We start from the raw sequence: 23,659 nt of genomic DNA, 5'->3' as shown, positions 1-23,659 counted from the left end.
GTTGTCAGGCCTGTCAGCATCTGTGTATCAGAGTAAAAGGCACTGCTGAGAATGCTCTAGTGGCTCTTTGTAGTTCAGGGAAAAACAAGTTGTTTGTGTTGGGAAGATGTTTTTAAAGCCTGTGTAATTAAACTGTTAATGAGGCTATTAGACCTTTCTAAAAGTAGCTTTCAAAATTTAAAGAAACATCAAATACAGAAAAGATGAAAGGAATATGAAGTTTGGTATATGAAATGTGTAGATACAACCCCAGATGCCAAACCCCTCACTTAAACCTGTCTTGGTACCACACTTGAAAATGGCAGCTGGAAGCCCATTTTGAAAGCTAAGTCTTCTGTGAGTCTGGGAAATTACAGACCATTAAGTCATTTGCCTGGATGAGGCAAATTAGTAGAAAAGAATGAAGATGAGTCAGTGAATTGGGGGCTAAACCTATAACATGGGCAAAGGGTTAACAAAGCTTTTGTCTGGGAAAGCTGTGGATTGGGACCTCCTCGGGTGTCAGCATGAATTGGTGGGTGGGCAGGCAGAGGATCCAGGTGATATGGGTACTTTTTCTGATATTTTCCTGGAGGAAATCAGTGTCCACCACATGTTCCTCAGTAAAGGAGAGGAGAAAGGGCTGATGTAGAAGAATAAAATATTAGAAACAGAAGGCAGGATGCAGTAGTCTCTTTTCTTATCAAAGAGCTGGTCTGAGTCCCACAGCTCTACTTGGGGGCATGTGCTCTTTGACCTGAAGTCCATAAGGAAAACAAAAACTTCCAGTTCAAGAAGCTAAGTTACATGCTGTAAGTACTTTACAGCATGTATCAATTAAGTCTCCCATCAGTGGCCTTTTAAGGATATAGGATCAGATCTAATAACAGTAATGTGATGACAGCTGGGGATAATGGTGGGGCACAACTACAGTCACAACAGCCATAGCTTTCGGGGCAAGAGCAAAATCTTGCACACAAATAATGGTCAGGTAGAATGAACTCAACATGCTAGAAAAGTGCATGGCTAGACTAAGATTTTGGACTTGGTGTTGGACTGCTTCTTACCGTTAAGGTCAAGCTCTGAATGTCACTGACAAGAGGCTGCTGTGTCTGACTTCGCCTCAAGGTGGAACTGTGGGCCTGCCTGGACCCACAGGGAGGGTAAAGGAACCACGGAAAGGGCTTCCCGCGTTTCTCCTGCGGTCGGTGTAAGGGCCTGCAGTCACTACGACAGAGCTGGGAATTGCTTACTTTGCTTTTATTCGACCAAAGAAACGGTGGGAGGCAAAACTTTGAGTGGGTTTCTGGGAGCAGGGTGCTCCCGGCTAAAATATCTGTGGGGGAAAAATTTGACTTCCTAATGAGGTCCTAAAATTTAAACCTAATGAGGTTCCTAAAATTTGACTTCCTAATGAGGTTGCTTTAAGAAGTCCTATAATTACAGTTATTGTGCTGTATTTTATTGTGGTGACTGGGCCAGAGAAGAGGGCAGGAGAGGAGACTTGGATACATGGGTCATAAGCTCTCCCCAGCACTCCAGTAGCCAGCTGGCTGCACCTGAAGACCTATACTTAACACTTCCCTACCAAAGGGGTACCTGTGTTGAGTTTGAGGCTGGGGGAGCTGATGCGGATAGGAGGCCATAGTCAAGGACATCAGGAGATCTTCATGGGCAAGAAATAATAGCAGAGTACGGCCATGAGATGTTCACCTTCAGTTACAAGCTCTACCGTGGTTCCAGTGACAAAAATAAATAAATGGTCATGTACAAAGCTAAATGATACTACAGTCTATGAAGCACTTGCAAAGAGAAATCAAAATATTCCTAGTAAGGCCAAGTACTACTAAAGCAAATAATCTGGAGTAAAAATGTTGAGGCCCGAAGAAATAATGTTCATTGTAGGCTTTTCTGTCAGAAATGCACAAAGCTGCTTCTGCCATTGTTGTGAATAGGTAAATATCCTTTCTTTGAGCTTTCAGATGAACGAGTGGCTAGACTGCTAAGAGGCTAAACATCCTCCCATCAGATGCTGCAGTCGTATAGAAACACAAGGTTGGAGAGGACCTACAGGATCATCTAGTCCAACCGTCCTCGTATCACCAATACTACCCACAAAGCTACTAAATCATATCTTGTAGCACCTTGTCCAGGCGCTTCTTGAACACAGTGAGGGACAGTGACTCCACCACCTCCCTGGGCAGGCTGTTCCAGTGCTTGACCACTCTTTGAGAGAAAGAGTTTTTCCTGATATCTAATCTAAACCTCCCTAGGCACAACTTGTGGCCATTTCCTTGAGTCCTATCATTAGTTATCTGAGAGAAGAGGCCAACTCCTTCCTCATCACAACCTCCCTTCAGGAAGTTGTAGAGTGCAATGAGGTCTCTCCTGAGCTTCCTCTTCTCCAGACTAAACAATCCCAGCTCCCTCAGCCGCTCCTCATAAGACTTGTGCTCCAGACCCCTTACCAGTTTTGTTGCCCTACTCTGGGCACACTCCAGGGTCTCGATGTCCTTCATGTAGTGAGGGGCCCAAAACTGAACGCAGTACTCGAGGTGTGGCCTCACCAGAGCCAAGTACAGGGGGACGATCACCTCCCTGTTCCTGCTGGCTACACTATTCCTGGTACAGGCCAGGATGCAATTGGCCTTGTTGGCCACCTGAGCACACTGCCAGATCATGTTCAGCCAAGCATTGGTCAACATTCCCAGGTCCCTTTCCTCTTCACAGTCTTCTAGCCACTCTGCCCCAAGCCTATTGCGCTGCATGGGGTTATTGTGGCCAAAGTGCAAGACCCGGCACTTGGCCTTGTTAAACCTCAGCCCAGCAGTCCAGCCTATCCAGATCCCTCTGAAGGGCCACCCTACCCTCAGGCAGATCGACACTACCTCCCAGCTTGGTGTCATCTGCAAAGTTACTGAGGGTACACTCAATCCCCTCATCTAGGTCATCAATAAAGATATTAAACAAGATAGGTCCCAGTACTGTATGTAGCACTGAGCTCTTGCCTGCTGGATCTATGAGCACAAAATGATTGAGATAGTGGTGTGCTGCAGTCCTTAGGAGGCTTGCCAGCATGGGATCACCTGCTAGAGGTTTAGATGTGGTGAGATCCTCCCAATTATACGCTAGTCACTGAGGCTGATGTGTGACGTGTCTCTCTAGTAAACGTAAGCTTCTTACTGGTTATGACCCGTAAGGATAATCTGAACTTCCAGGACCAGGTGGATGTGCCTGAAACTGACACAGCAAAAACACTGCATGCACGAACTCCAGAACAGGCTTTACAATACAATGGAGCACCTGTGTGGAAAAGAGAACTCTCAACAGCTTGCTATTTCCTGGGTGGTTTGTCTATGCGTGCAGTAACTTGTCGCTGCTTATTGCTTTCAATATTGTATCATAAATGATGATATTTCTCATAAAATAGAACGTGAGCACCTCTTTGTCACGTTGTGAAAATCACATGGACATCAGATCATTCTCTACTTTGGTTCAAAGCAATCCTAACGAAACCAATTTAGTCCTTGTATTGGGGCAGACCCTTAAAATAGGTTGCAAAGCTTTTAAACATACAATTGAAAATTTCCAGGGGAAGTGGGATCATATTTCAGGCATTCTACATTTTTCATTTTTCACATTCATTTAATTGACGACACTTTTGGTGTTATCAAAATGTCCTGCTAATGTACTGTTGTGTCTTGCTCAAAAATAAATATCTTACCAAATGTGGGGAAAAATGCTTCATCTCTTTCTGCATCATGTCTCGGGGCACATGCTTCAGCATTTTTTCTTTTCTGCTACAACAGTAGAAGCCATTGACCTAGAAAAAAAAGAAGTGAGCAATGGTTATTAGTGCTAACAAGCTGCCTCTAGGTAACACCTCTCATTGGGCAATGTGAATAAATTCAGTCTAAAACCTCATGACTAGTGGCACTTTTGAGCTTTCAGCAAAACCAAAGGCATCCGCAGCCAACAACTAGACCATGAAACAGCTCTAGGAAGTTTTGCCACTGCTGACAAGCTGACAAAGGACACAAGATCAAGCCCATAGAAAGCACTTGTGATTAAAAATCCCTTCAACATGTGGCACTGGGCAGGTATCCTCACAGAGTAAAGGACTGTTTACACTGAGAGGTGTGTACTGGATACAATTCAAATAAAGCAATATATCTACAGCTTGCCTGCTGTTTGAAGATGGGAGGCAAAGAGATTCTGAGAGGTCTTTACTGGTGTGCCAGAACTGGAAGAAAAACCTCTGTAGTTTTCCCTCGCTTTTCAGAAATGATTTAGTTTGAATTTTATTTCTGTTTATTAGACCAGGGAAGAAAGCAAGCCTTCAGGAAAAGCACAGAGGTCCCTTCTAAAGCTGAAACTTGAAATTTCCTACTCTACAGCTGAAGGAAGAAATGCTGTTGATTATTTTTTTGTTCCTTCAGAAGATTTGCTCCTTCAGTATTTCCAGCTGAGTCCTTCAAGAACCTCATGAAACCCCTCTAACAATGACTAGCAGGCCAAAACAGCTTTTCTAGCATTAGTGATCTCATTGCACCACGGATTGCCTGCTCTCGGGGGCTCTGAGGGTGCCAGTGATCTTGGAGGTCTATTCCAACCTTAATGATTCTATGATTTTAATTGGCCTTAATAGCCTTGACTGGCCCCATCTGCAGCCTCCTCCATACACACCCCCATGCCCAGGGGCCCTGAAGCTCATTTAAGCTCTGGCTTTGGTGCTTTAGCTTTTTCCTGGTAGGTGTCTTGTTCAGCATCATCTGTGGACCTGTATGGTCAAGGACTGTGTTGTTCTGCTCCCCTGTGTTGTGAACTGACTTTCCCCTTTGACCTTGGACTTAGTTTATTGCCATGATCTTGACTCTGGGTTGAACCTGGCTGTGATCTCTGGGCCTGCCTGGATCACCTTGTTCAGTTATGGTGGGATGGGGTCTGGGCAGTGAGGCTCCTGCCCTGCCTGCTGGGTTCTTGTACTTGGCTCCATGTTCCCTGGGGAGCAGCTGGCTCTCGGGGCCTCATATCAATGTGTTGTTGACTTGCTTTACTACATTTAAGCCCTGATTCCTGATGCTAGTGTCTGGTTGCAGTTTCAAGATAGATATTAACTGGAAAAAGAAGATATTTATATATTGGAATTCGAATAATAACCGGGAAGACTCTTTACTTTGCAATCCATGTTTATATAAAGAAACACTCAAGTGGATTCTGTTTATTTCCAGTGTTACTAATAATTTCCTTCAGTCAATACCATCCTAAAACATTTCTTTAATGATGTCTACTTCTGTAGAGCATGATCTCAGGCTTTTTGAAGTAAAAGATTACAGTGGAATATAATGCTCCTTTCACAGCTGGACCCCTGTTATGTTCGCTTATCTTACACGCTCTGAGAGAGAACAATAAAAACTTCAAAAGGACCGCTGAGTCGCGTGTATTTAAAAGGAATTTGATGCTGTAGAAATGGCAGTGGTGGTAGGACTTATGCAAGGCTACAGGGTAGTCATAAATATCTTTAATGACTACGCATTTGAAATGTGCACCAAGTCACATACCGGCCCAAAATCCTTTTCGTATTTTTAACTTAAATGATATTGTTAAGGCATGTGAGACAAAGGAAAAAAATCTTAGATTTCACAAGTGAATACTGCAGTAGGGAAACCATCCCAGTGACTTCAGTAGGATGAATAAGACCCTTGTAATCTCCAATCATGGATCAGGTCAAGTAATGCAGAAGAGAAATAAGTCATCGAAATCCTACATTTGACCTGATTCAGTTTCTAGAAGGAAATTCAGCTTCCATCTAGTGTCTATCACTGCCATTACTGTGAAGACAAAACAGGTTGCAATGAAGAACAGGGTGTCAGCTGTAGCTAAATTTTCTTGCTCTAAGGTGTGGAGCAAAACCATAATCCAACATAAATATTATTTTTTGTGTTAGTTTATTAAATGCAGTGAGGGTGAAAGGTATTGCTGGAATCCTTCCTAGAGGATTGTAAGGTAGATAGATTGTAGAAAGCAAGAAAGCAAGCTTTTGCATTACTAAATCCCATATTCAGCTTCAATTTGAAAATGTTCAAGTGCCTAAAGTGTTAAAGTTAAGCTCATACTGTTAAGCTGCCTATTTTTAAGCACAACAGATAGAATGAGGGTGGTGTTTTTCAAAGGTCTTCCAGAAGTCTTAAATTCTACTTGATAACTCACAAATCCTATGCCTGCAAAAAGAAAACCTAGATTTACTTGCCTTGTCTGAAGTCTGTACCTGTTATGTCTAAGAACTTTGTTAATCATTCATTTAATCACGTAACCTACAGCAATCCCCTCTTCCCATTTTTAAAGGTGCACACATTTCGCTAAAATAAAAACATTAATCGTTGAATTCTCATGGCCTTTAAACTAACATTTCTTCATGCTGTAAGCCTTAGAGTGTTTCTTTTTCTGAACCTCTGGAAAAGAACTGTGGTAACTCAAATTCATGTCCTGGGAGACAGGCAGCTTCCAGCTATGCAGCTAGGTAATCTTACAGTGGGGAAGTCAGACACAAAGAAATAAAGCCTAAATCTTCAAATGTAATTAATTTGCTCTGGAATCACCTTAGAGGATGACAGTTGCATCTTTGCAGATCCTACCCTGACCGATAGTCCCAGTCTCAAAACTCTCCAGTGAAGCCAAGAGGTGGACTGAAATCTCCTGAGTTCCAGGTTAGCGCTTTAAGCACGATTGTCTTTCCTCTGACTTGATCAATGTTTCACATCATGTAAATGCAATAAATGTAATTGAAGTGCTCATTTTGTCCTGGGTGGCTCTTAACATTTTTATTTCATGAGGGACTTGCCTTAACCTGAAAATTTTTAATAGGCCCATGTTCTTACATGGGCACTCCTTAAGCAAGGTACTTAAATTGTCTTGATTACTACTGTTACAGATATCCAGTAACTTGAGCAGCAATTATAAACGCAGAGCAGATGTGAAAATTAGGTCATTTGTCTAAGTATCCATATGCAGATTCAAGTGTATGACTTCAAATATCAAGGGGTTACCTTGCATGTAGAATGTTAACCCATACCAGATATGGACTAGACAGAAAATACACATGCCCATGTTCTCTTTTCACAAAGCCCTTTTGGGTCTTCGGAGGGAATTTCAGACAATTTCTCCAGTCAAACACCGACACTGGAATGGGAGCTTCAGGTTCTGGTCTTGGTGTTGTGGTTCTGGCTTCTTCGTTGATGCTTAGGACCATGGCCATTAGCAGCTGATTGTGCAAGAGTGCTGAAGGGTGTGGAAAGGCTCCGTGGACTTGGAAGAGCTGTGGCTCTGCAAGCGGGCAGCGTGCAGAGCACGCTGAGTCACTGCCAGCATTATTCATCCCTGCTGTGGCAGTGTGCAAAAGCCCTGCTGTTGGTAAGGGGATACTGTTCTTGATACTCCTCAAGAGCTAGGAAAATGGGATGCTTGCGGTCAGGTGCTGGAGTTTTGCAACCTGTGGTAAGCCCTGCACTAAACGCTCTCAGATGGCATCTGGTAAGAGCACAAGTGCTGTCAGAAACCATGTATATGACCCCTCTCTGCTGTTCCTGACTTGTGGGTTTATGCTGAAAGAGAGGATCTAATGCAGCCTCTTACAGGGCCAGAAAATTATTCTGAACTTGCTAATGAACTACACCGGGACCTTAGGTAGAAAGGTGGCAAAATGCTGTGTTCTCAGAAGAAAAGCACTCTCAACGAACAGAAATGTTAAAATACTGATTACAGCTCCTAGGCAGGAAGCTGCCCTGCTGTCCTTGAGGAGGGACCACCACCGCTGTTTCAAAATGATGGCGTCCTTGTTTGCGTGCCATTAGTGCAGAAGTGACTTCTTACACAGGATGGCCAGGATGACACCATGTAACACAAAGATTGCAACAGGATGTGGTATGGGTTTATTGTCTTGCTGGAAGTCATTACAAAGTTCCTCTCTCGAAGTAAAATGACATGACAATGGCCGGTGGATGTCCCCACAAGGAATGATTCACTTTGAAACAAGCCATGGCTGGCACATCTGCCTGAGGACAGGACCCAGCAAAACTGCCAAAATGCAATTTTGCTGCTCTGCCTTTTGCAGATAAACATCACTGGGAGACATATTCACGATCTGAAAGATGTGAGGCACCTGTTGCTTGCCTTACGCAACTGCTCTTCTGCCTCCAGCCCGCTTGTTTTCTTTTTCTCCTACAGAAGCCACATGCGGCCCAGTGCTCCGGCTGTAATGAGATAGTTGTGATAGTCTTTGTAAATGAGAAGTAATAACAGTATGATCTGACTGCTTCCTGAGCAGTGCTGCGTGCCTGATGTCCTCGTTGGTTTCTGTCAGAGTTAAGGGATTGAGCATAGTTGTAGAGATGCCCAACACTTGCTTAATTTATGCCCATGGCTGCTAGCAGGAAAAGCTAACATGACTGAACTTGCCAAGAAATGAGGTGATCTACATGTTAATGTATACGGCTTAATAAAAATAGCTTTCCTGCTGCAATAAAAATGTCATGATGTCTTATAATTCTGCTGTCTTACCACTTACTTGATGGCACCTTCGTTCTTTAAGGCTTTAGAGCAATTGTTGCTAATCCTTCAGGTGTTATCTGCCTGCCTGTGCAGCATGCCTGATGTCTCAAACCATGGATTACAGTAAGTAATTTTCTAGGCCACGTTACTACCACTTAAGATGTAGTTTGAGGCATACAACTTTGGGGAAGCCAAAAGAAGACATTCCTATGCCTTTCTCAGCCCTGATCTCTTGTTCATGGTGCTGCAGCACAGCTCTTGGACTGCCTTCTTGGTTATTTCACTGCCACTGTCATCGAGGCACAAGATAAAATGGGACTCCGTCAAAAAATAGGAATCACCCTAAAGATAAAATGACCAGCACTGCACTACAGCAGGGAGAGAAAAACAGAACAAAACAAAACAAAACACAAACCTCTCTATAATAATGAGCACCTTGGAAATCTCAACCCTTTCTATTTCCAGATCTCAAAATAAGTTCCAGAAGTCCTTCATGGAAACCCTAATTTGACTGCATGTTAATGAGAAATACTGTTCCTTTCTGGATTAATCTGTCCAAAACATAATAAAACAGTATTGTAGGTATGGATTATTGGGAAATATCTTTGATTCAGAGAAGAAATAAGGAGAGGATAATAAAGGAGTGGGAGGAATTCATCATGGTATGATATGACTTGCCTTAATGTTCTGCTTGAACGATAAAGTATAATTTTGATTGTTTTCAGAAGGCAAGCAACTCATTAGTTGTCTTAACTTGTGCCACCCTGTTCACACTTTGTATTGGCATCAAATCACATTCTCAAACACATACTCAAAAATCAATATGAAAAACTTATTTGCTCTTATTCTTTCTGTAACAGATAAATGCTTGTCATCTGGAATTTCTTTTGGTGAATGATTGCAATAATGTTTGGCATTTCCTTTCAGAATGGATTGTGAAAAGAGCAGGATACGTACTGGCTGATATGGGATAACAAGCATTCCTTTCAGAATGCACTATGTTGATTTTAAGGGATGACACAATTTTTATTTCAAAAGATCTTTAGAAAGAAAAACACTGAACAGTGTCCCAAAACATGGATTTTAAAAACAAGAACTACTGTGGCACAAAGCTTTGGACTTCTTCTTATCTATCATGGCTGAAGTATTTATGCCAGGGCAACAAAATATATCAGCTTTTTCATTTTGAGTGGACCTTTCAGTACACTGTGCTTCAACGCTCAATGATAAATTGAGCCCTATCTTAAACTGGGCATAAAAGCCTAAAAATTTGGATGAGGCTGCACATATGTACTCCTGAAGTCATTTTTTTCCTTCCTTTCCAATTCTATACCTTGAAGTTTAAGCCTTATTAATTAATTTTAATAACGAGGGCTATGAGTGCAAGTGTAATCTGTTGCTATCCCCTTTCACACACTTCTATAGTGTACTTCAAAAACTTACATGAAAAGTGACGTTCAAGTCAACAAGTGCACATCCTGCTCATTTTGCAACATTAGCTGGAAGGAAATTGTAGTTCAGTAACCATTCCTGGTCAAAAATACAACTAAGTTTTTACATCTCCCTTACTAAAGAGCAGAAGAAATGCTTGCAAAACATTAATTACAAAGAGTTTTACTTGTAAGCACTAACTGTAGGAAATGAGACAAAGCATTTGAGCCCCCCTTGCTGCTCCTGGTACATTGAACTGGACAATTTTATCATCTGTGATAGTTTCCAAAGTGACTCTCGTTTCACGGAGAAAAGCATTTGAAATTGCAGCAATAGAGCTGAGAGGTGCAGTGTGGTTATGGGACGTTTGCAGCTCCAGAAGTGTAAATTAAAGCTTTCTCCAAAGCTGGCTCCAAATTAACACCATGGTAATAAGTATGAGCTTATTTCAGCCGGACAGCCAAAGGGCGTTGAATACAGTATGAGGTAATCATTCTTTGAGATGCTACAACCTGATTTTTTTTTTTTTATGTCATCTGTATTAATTTGCTAGGCCTTCAGTGCTCATGAAGGGTGCTGCCACTCTTCAAACACTCACCACCTGAGGTCAGTACCAAACTTGTGGTCAACCCACAAGTATCAATAACACCTGCGTGCAGTAAGTAGCAGGAGTGTTAAAGCAGCCATGTTGATGTGCTGTAACATCCCGATCTTGTAACATAAGATTTCACACATAAGGTTCCAGCTTCCAATGTCATACGTTGGAGAAATAACTGTTGTCACTTAACTGCTTTGCCAGCAGCAATGAATCACCCCTTGTTACAGGTGAAACTGAGTCATGGAGTCAGGTTCTGGCAAAACTTGACTGGATCATTTGTAATGGTGTTCCTTACAGGTCTGGGAAATGACGCTATCCCTCTGTTACCCCATCAAAATAATCAGGTTATTTTTATTCCTTTCCATTTCTATACTTTGAAGTCCATAAGGTTGGCTCTATCAGACCTCCTGGGTAATGGCAAAGTCAGAGCTACTTTTGGACCATCAGAAAGATTTTATGGAAGGACGCACTAAGCTGAAGCATGAAGGAGAAAAATTTGTCTCAAAGTGTCCGAAGTCCTTAAAGACTGGCAAATTTATAGTGGTTTCAGTGTAACAGATCTCAGCCAAATGCCTTGACCAGAACAGTAAAACCAGAATACATGAGATTGCTCTCGTGTATCTGGGAGAGAACCTTTAAAATCTCACCAAAGCCAAAAAGTAGATGCAAACATGAAGGCTAGCCAGGAAGATGGGGCCCTAAGATCTCTTGAATTTCTCATTTACTCTCTGACAGTCTGTGAGAACCTGCCTGAGATCATCATTCTACCCAAGGAAGTTTTGTCTGCCAAAATTGCAGAAATCACGGAGATTTTGCAGAATCCAGGGAAATGTTTTCTGAAGAATTCATGTGATTAGCAGGATGAACCTTATAAAGACTGTCAGCCAGTGAGCGGTCACGCATACTGCTTGAGAAACGAAATGATAAATGAGATGCTGGAATCAAATTTATAATGACTCTTAACAGGATCCAGACTCTCCAGCGATTATTGCGCTTCAGAAGAATGGGGAAGGTGTAGGGTTTTGTGTGGGTGGTAAAACCTTCAGCAGTGACTATTTCTAGTGCATGCCTTACACTCATAATTGTTTCCTGGTTAACTGTACTGGGACTGGATATCTCAACAGGTAGGACTTAATGAACAGGTATTAGCAGACCTCCAGGAAAGTGCTGACCAAATCGAACCCCTGGCTGCATATTTACGTCCTTGATCCACATTTAAGATTCAGACATTTTTCCTGGTTCAGGTCTGGAACACACCACTAATGGTCCATGTCAACACACAGTTTAAGATAAATTGCAAATGGGTCGATTCTTGTGTTCTAGTTACGTTAATTTATATGACACTAAATTAGGTCTGGGCTAGAAGTAAGAGAAACGATGGTACGTAAGAGTAATTTTTACACCTTGCATTGAATTCCAGTGACAAATATTTTCCCTAAAACAAATAGGCAAAGAAGACTTTTATTCAAAGAACTTGTTCATTAACAGCCATGACTGGAAGCTGGATTCTGTCAGCAAGAACAGCTATAGCCATCTTTTGCGAAGGGCTGTTTGCTTATACTGTTGCAGTTAAAGGTTGGGCTTGACGATGTCGTAGGTCTTTTCCTACCCAGAGGATGCCCTGATTTCTGCATATCGCAAGGAGGTTCTTGGAACTTGACTGCTACTTCAGTGGCGAAGCACTGTTGCTCTGTGGATTCCTGTGCACAGCTGCACATCCAAGAATCCAAGACCAGAAGGACAAACACTGAAGAACAGTATGAAATTTGTACTCGGCTCTGGTGAGGCTGCACCTCGAGTACTGTGTTCAGTTTTGGGCCCCTCACTACAAGAAGGACATGGAGGTGCTCGAGAGAGTCCAGAGAAGGGCAACGAAGCTGGTGAGGGGTCTGGAGAACAAGTCTCACGAGGAGCAGCTGAGGGAGCTGGGATTGTTCAGCCTGGAAAAGAGGAGGCTCAGGGGCAACCTTATCGCTCTCTACAGGTACCTTAAAGGAGGCTGTAGCGAGGTAGGGGTTGGTCTATTTTCCCACGTGCCTGTTGACAGGGCAAGGGGGAATGGCCTCAAGTTGTGCCAGGGGAGGTTTAGGTTGTGTATTAGGAAGAACTTCTTTACTGAAAGGGTTGTTAGGTATTGGAATGGGCTGCCCAGGGAAGTGGTTGAGTCACCATCCCTGGAGGTCTTTAAGAGACGTTTAGATGTTAAACTTAGTGATATGGTTTAGTGGAGGACTTGTTAGTGTTGGGTCAGAGGTTGGACTAGGGGATCTTGGAGGTCTCTTCCAACCTAGACGATTCTGTGATTCTGTGATTCTGTGAAAGAGAGGGCAGAGGGAGAACGGCAGAGGGAGAGGGCTTTCAGAAGCTCAGGATGCAATTTAGTAAATGAAAAAGGCATAAAACCACTAGCAATTGTAACTGTGACCATACAGGCTAAGTCAGATCTTGGTTGATGGTGGTCTGGAAAACATCAGACCCGCAGTCATACTTCACCAGTCATACAGAGGCAGGATCTGCCTCAGGTTAAAAGTGATCTGCGTTGGAGGTGTTTTGATCAGATTACAAAATGACTACTTTCAATTGTCACTTTATTTCGAAGAGTTAAAGAATAGCTTCATCACTTTCCCCAGAGCACCAGGGTGAATTGCAAATGCACAAGAATCATAGGATGTGAGGAGATATGATTCAGAGCATAACTAATCCAGGGTGGTTAGACATATATTTATACTGCTGAACAATGGTCTTTTTAATGTCAGCTCCACAAAATCTGAGACGTTTTACATGCAAAAGGAGTTACTTTTCCAAAAGCAGGCAAACTACAGGGGTTAAAACCCACAAATTCTGTCTTCTTATCACTGGGCTTTAAAAAAACTAGGGAGCTACTTGTGCAAAAATCAAGGTGCAAATTCACAAACTCCTGCCTTCGCAGAAGTTCTGGTCTGCTATTATATGTCTATGAGCAGTGGGAGAAGGTAAAACAGGTCATAACTAAAGCATTCGTTCAACCTGCTGCTGAATGTATTGTTTCTATCTTGTTTCACATCTTTGGTCTGCCATTAGGAATACTCAACTGTTACTCACCCATTGTTGATTTTGAGGCAATAGGCAGTAAAAATGTTGATCCGTGGGAGTTAAAAGAATCTCTACAGCAGGAGTTGCCAAGAAGTCAGAATAATCAATTTGATATAGGAATAAAATTATGACATAAGATGAAGAAAAGAAGAAGTAAAGCCAGTGGCAAGAAAAATGAGTTTGGTTCCCCTGAAAAACATAACCTTCCAGCACTGTCTTAGTAATCTAAAAAAGCAAATGCCTTTGTTCTTTTTTCTTGAAGAGCAGGGCTGGGTGGGAAGAGACAGCAGTCGGGGTCTGTTCCCATCTCTGCTGACTTTCCTGACTCCTGCCCAGTGTCTGTAACAAATGCAGAAGCCATTGGAATACCCAAGTGCAACTGCAGTGCAAATCCTTATTTTTAAATATTAATAGGGGAAACCAGCCTCTTCCACAGCAAATACTGAAAATCAACATACCATAGAGCAGAACAAATACAAATTGTTAATCTGCCTAAACGGATGCCACGCACCCAGTAAGGCAAATATTTAAGCAGAACCTGTAAATAAACCAGCAGAATCTATTCCTCAGAAGTTACCTGCCTGGAGTCAGCTAAGGTTTCTGCAGTGTCCTACCAGCAGGGCTGCACCAGGAGCAGTTTCCGTAGGATGCATTTGTTCCAATTTAGCCTCCAGTTTGGCTCTTGGTCAGGAGCATTTTCCCTCAGCTCCAGTGCTAAAGGTCTTTGTTTAAGGAGCTAAAAACTCTGTCTTGGTTTCACATGATGTATACATACAGTCTGCTTAATGAAGATCAGTCCCACGAAGAGCCACCTAGCTTCCCACACAGTGGGGATGGGCCCTCATGGATAAAATGCAGACTGCAGTCCCCTTCCTCTCCACGTTCCTCTGTTTTCACCCCTTGCTCTGGTGCAGGCAGGAAGAATATACGTAAGCTCTGTCTCTCTTGTTCAAACTGATTTTTCCTCCATGCAGCTGAAACTTTGGAAAGAAAAAATGCCATGATGATTCACACAGGAATGTGAGGCCAACGCACCCTCTTCTGTCTCCTGGTAGCTGTCATGCTTCACATCATCCCACTGCATCTGAGCTCAGGACCTTGCTCTTTTTGTAATCTGATCTGATGCAGAAGCGTGACTCTGTTGATTTTCACTTACTCCTGATTTACACCAGTAGGCAGATGGTTAGAATTGCAATACCCAGCTAGGATGAGGTTGTTGATTCTGCTTTGCTTTGCAATTTTAACTGGCAGTAGGCTTGAAAATAACTTCAGGAAAACTACCATCATTTTATTCTCCTCCCTCAAGTAGATCAGGGCTGCCTAGAAAACAGATACTAGTTTTGCCAATAGCACAGGTGATAGAAACTTTCAAAGGGGAGGCCAGGAAGTGAGTGAATTTGTGTGAGAACAAGAGCAAGTGGTACTCATACATATTTTATGGTCTCTTTCTTTACTCTTAACTACTGTTTCTGCTTAGTCTGGAAGTCTTGGCTTTGTCACACTCATTAAAATATTTGTTTGAAAAACACTTTGGTTCGTGTATTGTGATTGGTTTTCAGTTACTTAAGGCGATTAATGAAAAAAGGTATTTATTTAATAGGAAAGACAACATATGATGATACTGACTGAAATTCTGGAAAGCCCCTGAGTAATGCTACTGAAATGTTTATTTTTTAGTAATGTAACTAAAGCATGGTGATCACTTTTGTTTTGAAAAATTAGCTGTGAGTAGCATGAATAGCTTGATCACTCTTCAGGCAGCATCCTATCCATTTTTTTATTTTTTACTTTTTTTTTTTCAATACTACTTCCCTTTCTGGAGATGACTTCATTTCCTATGCAGTTACTACATACACGGGGAAACCCCAGGAATATACAAAGACAGATATTTTCCATCAAAACCGACCCTTTAATGGCTTTTGATTGTATTGTGAATAGGTCATAGGGCACAGAAAGGAAGGACTGCAATTTTGGATTCCTTTGGACTACTGAGAACTGTGAATAAAGTTCTGAGTCAACAATAAAAGCTCTGACTGAGGCTCAGGGACTTTGCTGAAGTAATGCTTGACGTTGTCACCAATGAATTTTTGAAGCCAAGCTGCAAGGGTGGAGTAATAAATGCATTGGACTAGGATCCAGAACAGCTAGCAAGATGAGCAAAAAGGGAAACTAAGCCAGCTAGCAGAAACTGCAGGAGAGGGAGAGAGAGAGCAAAGAAGATGATTTTTATTTGCAGAGCAAGAAGTGACAGTGATGGGTTTAGATGTGTTAGATAGGCATCTATTGCTGGAGCACTTGCTTGTGCTGCAAGGAGATCCACGTGCTAGGTTCTCTTGAGACAAAACTCAAAAGCTCTTCTCCTGCCTCCAAAACAGAGCTTTCATCATCAGCATAGGTGGAAAAAACGATTCACCAACATAGGTGTTGCAACTGTACTTCTCTGCAGCAAGAATCACCAGACTGCGTGGAAAATCCAGGAACAGGGATGGTCGCCTCCTGCGTGGTGAGGAAGTGGTGCTGTGGGACAGCAGAGCTTGTGCTCTCATACTTGTTCTCAAAAGGCTTAGTGCAACTTCATGCATTGATGCTCATTTGTTAAATCACTTGCACAGTGACCTTTGTGACACATGCCCAGTCGAGGACTGATTTAGGAAACGCACTTCACTCCATGCCCAGCACTTCTAGAAACAAATGAATGCAATTTCTGTTTGTGTTAATGGTGTTAAATATCAAGCATAAACAGCTTCAGGAAGAGGGGCACAGACAGCCACACAAATTTCAGTAAGCCTTTTCTGAGAAGGAGGACTCATCCAAATGCGTTAATCTTTCAGAATTGCATATTACCTAAACAAAAGAGAAAGAGTATTTTGGCAGAGGGCTGATCCAGACACTGCTGAAGCTTATTGGGAAGATAGGTACCAAATGTGTATCTCTTGGTTGCATTTAGTCCACATTTTTCATGTGAAAATCATTCAGTGGGACAGCTGGCAAACTTAAAATCTTCTTGTTGTTTGTTTGTTTTTGTCACTACCTAATTAAGACATGGTTAGGGGGGAAAGACATATCCCTATGGTATAGGTAACTATAAGTAAATTCTCTGTTTGGCCCTCTCAAGTCAGTCAAGTTGCCCCAGGTAAAGTTCACAGCAGAGACTGTCTTACAGCCCAGAGAAACTACAGATGACACAAAAGATGCGGACTGCCAGACAAAGATGAGACATTTTCCCTTTGCAGATCAAAAGTATGCATAGGTTTTGCATACAGGATCACAGAAGTACAAGAAAACACAGGGAAGAATTTCCCTGAAGGAAATCTACAGCTCAAGCAGGGCTACGTTTTCTTGCTGAACCTAATATTCTTTTAAGGAAGAACAGAAATTGTCACATTCACTGACTCACTTATTCAGCTGTTTCTAAATGATCTTTTAAATGTTTGGATCTAAAATTGCAGACCTAGAGGCAGGATTTGTAAAGACACCAGTGAGGAACCACTGGGGGAGATGAGGTCAAAGCAGTGCTAGAGGAACCCCAGGGGAAAAAAATCCCCCACTGCTCACAGGAACATAAGGAAATGTAAAGTTCCAGGTCACTCACCAGTCGGGGTAAGCTGGGGAGAAGCACACAGAAAATAATCTGAGAAACTCCATTTTTTTCACTCAAGTGCTTTCCTGCCTTTTGCTGTGTCATAGCAAAACTGATGAGAAAGCCTCCACTAGCAGAATTAGCTAATTTTAGGCCTCCAGTAGCACCTACAGATTGATTCAAAATACTCTAACGTGTGCCAGTTTGCGATGTGACTTGGGCAGGGACTTCTGTACCACACATCAATGTCAAAAGTCAGATGCAGGATATTAGATAGTCTCTAGCCAGTATTCAGGGGTGTCATATTGCTGACAAGTCCATCATTTCTCAGAAACCTTATCACCAATAAATGATAAAACTTATGATAACAAAAACGGTTCTGCAGCTGGAGGCTGCCATATGTTGTTTATGATAGTCATATTTAAGGCTTAGGAAGTATTCTTTTCGGTCAGAGACTGTATGCTTTAAAAATTCAGTAGCTTTTAGTTCATGTCATTACCTGCCTCCCATCTCCCAGACTAGAAGCTTGTAAATCAATTTAAACAGCAACTCCTCTCTTGCACCCAAATCATGAAAGTTTACAATAAAACATGTGATGTTTTCATTTATGGTTCATCTTTTCTGACTTCTCTCTGTAACCACAAAAGAAATTTTACATTTGTTGGTTGTGGGTTTTTGAAGGGTGAGTCTCTGCTCACTACTTCTTGCTTTTCTGTCTTTTAAAAGATAATTTTTTTAAACTTTTAAACTTTTAAAACTTTTTAAAAGAAGATTTTTAAATTGCAAGTCAAAACACAGGCTCCAGAACTCTCTGCTCAGTTGCTCTCGTTGCTTCATATCAAACTTGTTGACCTGTAGTCATTGCATCAGATGTAAGGCATCTAAGCTCTTTCTTTGTGTTTGACTAGTAATGAGGTACAATAGCCACAAACAAATTGTCTATCTAAATCAAGAAAGCAGAAATACTGTTTCCTTAAAACACAACAGGCAGTAAGCTTTACACAAAGAGCACAAAGGATATCACCTTCATTCCATACGCAGTACAGAAGCAATAAATTTATCTCTGAGTTAATGAAAAACTTTAATGAAATTAAAGACAAAGAATAGTTTCTTGGGTTTCTTTGGACAAGGTCTGCACGCCACAGGCAATGTCATTCTTACTTCCATGTTCTCTCTGTGTGTAGGCCAGAAGACATTTCCATTGATACCTGAGTTTACATTTCTGTAGACTGTTTGCTGCTCATGGAAATTGTGTGTTGGGGGGTGAAAAAGTCCAGATAAGGGAATGAGCAACCCAACAGGACAACAATTTGTATCGAGATCATCTGGAGGAGATGTGATAGAGGTCTATAGAATTAAGAAGAAGATGGAAATGAACAATAAGGATCAATTCCTAACTCCTGTTTTCCCATCAAATGAAACCAGGCACAGCATGGGACAGTACTAGGGATAAGTCTCAAACACACCTGACCTTTTCTTACATGTTCCCAGACACCTGCTGATAGCCACAGTTGAAGAGAGGATACTCGTCAGGCAGACTTCTGGTTTCACAAAGAAAGGCTGTTATTAAGTGCTTAGATGCTCACATTACCTAATCCAGCTACGTTCACTGCAAGATAAAAGTTTACGGGAAAAACAGGTGCTTAATTCCATGTCTACACATCTTATTTGGCTATTAATCAGAACCCATCCTCTATTTATATAGCTTTGTACAACTACAGATGCTGATACTTATGGTAATATTAAGTGGAATTCAACCTGGCATACATAAATCTCTGTGTCCTTCATGAGTCAGAGAACAAGAAACATATTCATTCATATTTGGTCCTATGTTTTGTTCTTTTGATTGTCTCCTTTAACTGACAGAAAAACAATAAAAAGATTCCTTAATCCTTTAAAAAACAAAAATCTCATGCTTGTATTTAAGTGTTATTTTCTATTGTTAATAAAAATGGTTGTACATATCTGACTTTATCTGAATAATCCTCTTTCATGATCCCATTACCAGTTTTTCTTTAGTTTTATCATAATAGAAGAACTCTTTTCTTTGCAGGACCAAATTTGAATTTACAAAAATACCTCAATTAATGCCAGAACCAGAATACCACAGCAGCTTTTGGAATTTTCCTCTGCCCAAATTCAAAATTCAACATTCTCAGTAGCCCTCCAAAGTCATTCTGTATTTTGTTGCTTATTTCAGTGATGCTAGGTATTAATGTATTCAAAAGTACCATAAGTAATCTCAGAAAATATTTTTTTAAAAATGTAATTGCATATCAGTAGGAGAGCTCATTAAAATCCAGTTCTAGTACCCAGCATTTCTAAAAAACAGTAGTCTCTGGTTCCATCATTTCTTCTAATAATGATAGTATTTAAAACACACATACACAAAGCCCATAGACACACAGGTACAGAGTCACAGATCAAATGTCCTCCTCTAGAAGGGAAAGTCACAACAAGTAACACAATAATAACAGCAAAAGTATGCAGGTACAGAAGAAAACAATCACAAGAAAATGAGTATTACACAAAATATACTGATTACACAAAGCTAAGTAAAGGGCTATTTTGTACATACTCTATGTTTTATCTTGTTTTAATTAGCAAAGTGTTTTCTGTTGATGAAAAGCAATTTTGTGGTCATTGAGGGAAGGGGGTTTACCCGTGCCACTGTGACTCATTCTACAACAGCATCTTACAGGTTCAGGAGTTTCCATGTGTATGACCCACACATGACGCTGGAGGACACGGGGGGGCCAGGGCAGTATATAACCAGGGCAGGTACCAGAGCACAGACATTGGCCACCCTCAGGGCTATAGGAGCTCTCCTCACCTCACCACACGACCAGACGCCGGTGACACCAGGGAGAAACACTCTCTCATCATGATGGGCAAGGTTGTGGCTGCTGGCATGGCTCTTCTCCTGATCTCAGTGATCGGAACCGAAGGTAAAGAAATCCTTCCCAACACTCTCATAAGTAATTGCTAGTGTGAATGCCGGTAAGGGAGATATTTTGTGTCTTAAAAGTGCAGAGAATAACTCTGTGTGGAGCTAGATCATGTTCTCAGATACAAGGTGTAACTCCACGTATAATCTGATGTAGCCAGGTGCAGAGATAAGCCAAATAAAAGCCCAGTGTTAAAACTGCCGGTGCTCAGTCATTATCATTTTCCATTTCCTTATACCACTGGTTGCTGTAACAGCAGTTTTTGGATAGCTAAAAGCTTAAGCAGCTTAGAAGAATGGGTGAAAGCAAATTTTTCAAGTCCTCAGGCTCCTAAAGAGAATTATTTCTAATACTCTAAGCAAAAAGAATATGTTGTGTTTCCTGCATAAATAGTGAAACAGTCCATACAATACCTCTTTTTTTCTTCTTGTCTTACAGGTATGGCCCTGGCCCGTTCAGGGATTGAACTCCGGTGCCAGTGCATAGACACCCACTCCAAGTTCATCCACCCCAAGTTTATCCAGAACGTGAACCTCACCCCCAGCGGACCTCACTGCAAGAATGTCGAAGTCATGTAAGTGCTTATGTAAAATCCTCCCTGTTACTTAACAAGAAGGAAACAGATTTTACATTAAGGGTGATGTAAGGGTTCTGTGAAAGATGTAACAAGCCAGCAGGCGTGGCTACTCAGAATCCAAGAGAGCAATGCGTGATGCTCCTACGAATGTTCTACTATGTGTCATGTGTTGCATCTTAGTTCTGCAAATCTCTGCTTCATAAACACTCTTTGCAGTATTTTAACTTAAACCTGCAGCCATCAAACAAGCAAATAAATTTCTAAACCTCAGAATTTCACCAGCATAAGAAAAGAGAATTAAAGCCGTTGAGCTGTAGTGAGCAAATTATCAAAATATAAATTTTAATGGCTAGGTCAAAAATATGGTCGTACCTCTACTAAAGTCAATGAAAAAAACACCATTAGCACAGAAGTCATATAATGCAGTCACAATTCCAGAAATCTTACTGTGACAAAATTCCTATGGACTACCCAGTTCAGTTTCTAAACCAAGATGGAAAGATTCAGCTCCTCAGTTAAACAACATCACAAATACAAATGAGGCAATGTGAAAAAAGAAGCAATTTTGAAAACAGTGAGTCTATGTAATAATTTGATGCATTCAAATAAAGAGATGTGAGATGATAAGAACCAGTATAAAAAATAAACGACTATGTATTAGACTACAGCCTCAAATGATATGGTTTAAAGGAGATCGTGCATGTCAGTGTATATCTAGAAAACTCTGATGTTACAAGAGGAAAGAGAAATTGCCTTGGAATTCACTAAATAGACCTTTTCCCTTCCTTTTTTCTCTGTTTTGCAGAGCTACTCTGAAAGACGGCAGAGAAGTGTGCCTGGACCCAACTGCTCCCTGGGTAAAGCTGATCATCAAGGCAATTTTGGACAAGTGAGTCATTTGTTCTCAATGAGCACAGTTTATTGAAAAGCAGTATTTTAAATAAGCTAGCAAACATTCACTGCATAAATAGTTCAAAAACTCTGTCTCTTCAGACAGTTGCTACCATTTCAGTTCACTAACTGGGACAAATATTGTGATTGCTTTGTGGTTTAAGTATGGTGTTAGGTTCAGTTCCTTGCAGTGACATGCCACCCACGCAGATATTAGCTACATCTCTCATAAGGCACAAACATATTGAAAAACTAAGCTCAAGAGCTCAGTCCTCTGGAAATTCAGGCATTAACTGACTGGTTTTCTTTTGCTTGCAATGGTAGAAAGCACCAATACTTTTTCAGAACTAATGGCATTTAGATAAGTGGGGGAAAATCAGTCCCAAAAGGTATTAAGTGAAGCATCAAAATATGGAAGCCCATGGAGTTACTGAATACTTGTGAAAAGGTGACTACAGACCAACGTCCCTTAGCATCTTATATAACAGCTTTTAAGGGACTTAGACACAGAAGCACAAACCCTTAGTGGCTGACTTCATGTGATTCCAGCAAGGGGTACCCAGTCTGGTGGGAGGTGTCCCTGCCCATGGCAGGGGGGTTGGAATTAGATGGTCCTTAAGGTCCCTTCCAGCCCAAACCATTCTATCATTGTGTGATTCTATGATACTTGTTCCATGGACTACATTTAATTTTCTCCTTTTCCATTTTATTTCTTTCTAGGGCAAACACCAAGCCTGAGAACGTGTCCTAAAGCAAAGAACAAAACTGTCTTACCTCCTCCAGGAAGGCAAAAATGGGAGATGCCACCGCACAGCTTCTGGCAGCTCATTTCTTCCTGCCTCCTACGTTCACATTTTTATCAGCATCTAGAGAGTAGGGATTCCCTGATTGTGTAGTTAGTTGACAACAGTACTCTAAGTCTTTTAAAGAGGTCTCAGACAGGAGAGAAACCACTGAAACCAGAAAAAGCAGGCAGAAAAAACAGCTTGTGAAAAGTGATGGAGATGATTCTGGAGTCATTTTTACTAGCCACAGCTGGACCAGTGCAGTTCACTCTCATCAGAACCTTCTCTAAAGGACATCTTCCCTTTTCGCTAATCGTTTAGGAGCTGACCAACAGCTCCTTTTCTCTAGGAATGCACTGACAGGGAGCAACAACTGTGCCTAGGTCACTGCCACTTGCAGTGGGCTGCTGACCATAAGGAGGGGGAGGGGACTTTCAAAATTAAAAAGCTACAATTCTGAGGTACCATTTTGTGCCATCATTTTCAAGGTATTATTTATTGTGAATTATTGCTGTGAAGCTATAAGCATCTATTTTAAAGACATATTTCAGTTAGAAAAAAGCACCTTATTTATTTATTTGAATTATGTTAGACTTTTAATATTGTTTCTATAAGTAATTACTTAATTTATATTTTGGCATGAGAATGTAGTTGGTCTTCATGCTTTCATTATTTATTTTTTTATGGAAAATACTGAAGTTTATGTACCTAATAAATGCTTGTTGAAATGTTTTTATTTCAATATTGTGTGTTATTAATTTCCTTATTTAAATACAGAACTGACAAAGAGGATGCGTCTACTTTCACTGTGTATCACTTAAAGGGTTCTTACAAGGGTGAATGGTAGCTGAGTTGTGGGGACAGCTGATTAAAACAGCAAATGCTTGCTTCCAGTGAGCGCAGATGATTTCCAGTAGGAAGAAATATTAAAGCCATCTTCGTGTTTTCAGAGGCCTGCGTGCTAAAAGCCACAGACAGAAACTAAAGAACGAACAGTGATGAGTCAAAGAAATTCCAGGGTCACAGCAGTGGTGGTGCTCAGACAGCATGTCAGCTGCAGATCTGGCACAAAACAAGGTTTCTCATTAACCTACAGTTATCAGGGATACCTGATAAACTTTAAGGAAGTCTGTGAGCACCCTCCCAAATTCCAGTGAGGAGGGAGGACTACATCAGGAGCAATCCTGAGGAACGCGCTCCAGTTGGGCAGCCACTTTCTGTAACACAGTGATTTACACAGAAATGGCTGTA

General features: G+C 41.4%; 2 protein-coding genes across 8 annotated transcripts in view; one reads left to right on the top strand and one right to left on the bottom strand.

Moving 5' to 3' along the window:
- Positions 1-23,659, bottom strand: part of RASSF6 (Ras association domain family member 6) — a 92,429-nt gene that overhangs the window by 28,280 nt on the left and 40,490 nt on the right. For 2 of the 7 annotated variants that reach the window (XM_035554109.2, XM_035554145.2), the window contains exons 1-2: positions 14,403-14,612; positions 3,704-3,802 (exon numbers count right to left, since the gene is read on the bottom strand). The gene's annotated coding sequence lies outside the window, so the exon portion shown is untranslated. Of the gene's footprint in view, positions 1-3,703; positions 3,803-14,204; positions 14,804-23,659 lie in introns of those variants that run through there. The other 5 variants (XM_035554136.2, XM_035554098.2, XM_035554119.2 and 2 more) reach the window with 5 other exon arrangements.
- On the top strand, positions 19,999-23,140 carry LOC118251676 (interleukin-8-like). The gene is made up of 4 exons (XM_035554086.2): positions 19,999-20,155; positions 20,594-20,729; positions 21,538-21,621; positions 22,344-23,140. Exons 1-4 carry the CDS (start codon positions 20,092-20,094, stop codon positions 22,372-22,374), a joined length of 315 nt encoding a protein of 104 aa, XP_035409979.1. The 5' UTR covers positions 19,999-20,091; the 3' UTR covers positions 22,375-23,140.

The sequence above is a fragment of the Cygnus atratus genome, chromosome 4 (assembly GCF_013377495.2).
Source record: "Cygnus atratus isolate AKBS03 ecotype Queensland, Australia chromosome 4, CAtr_DNAZoo_HiC_assembly, whole genome shotgun sequence".
NCBI classification, from domain to species: Eukaryota; Metazoa; Chordata; class Aves; order Anseriformes; family Anatidae; genus Cygnus; species Cygnus atratus.
Note: the sequence above shows the minus strand (reverse complement) of the source record. Positions and strands in the feature narration are given on the sequence as shown.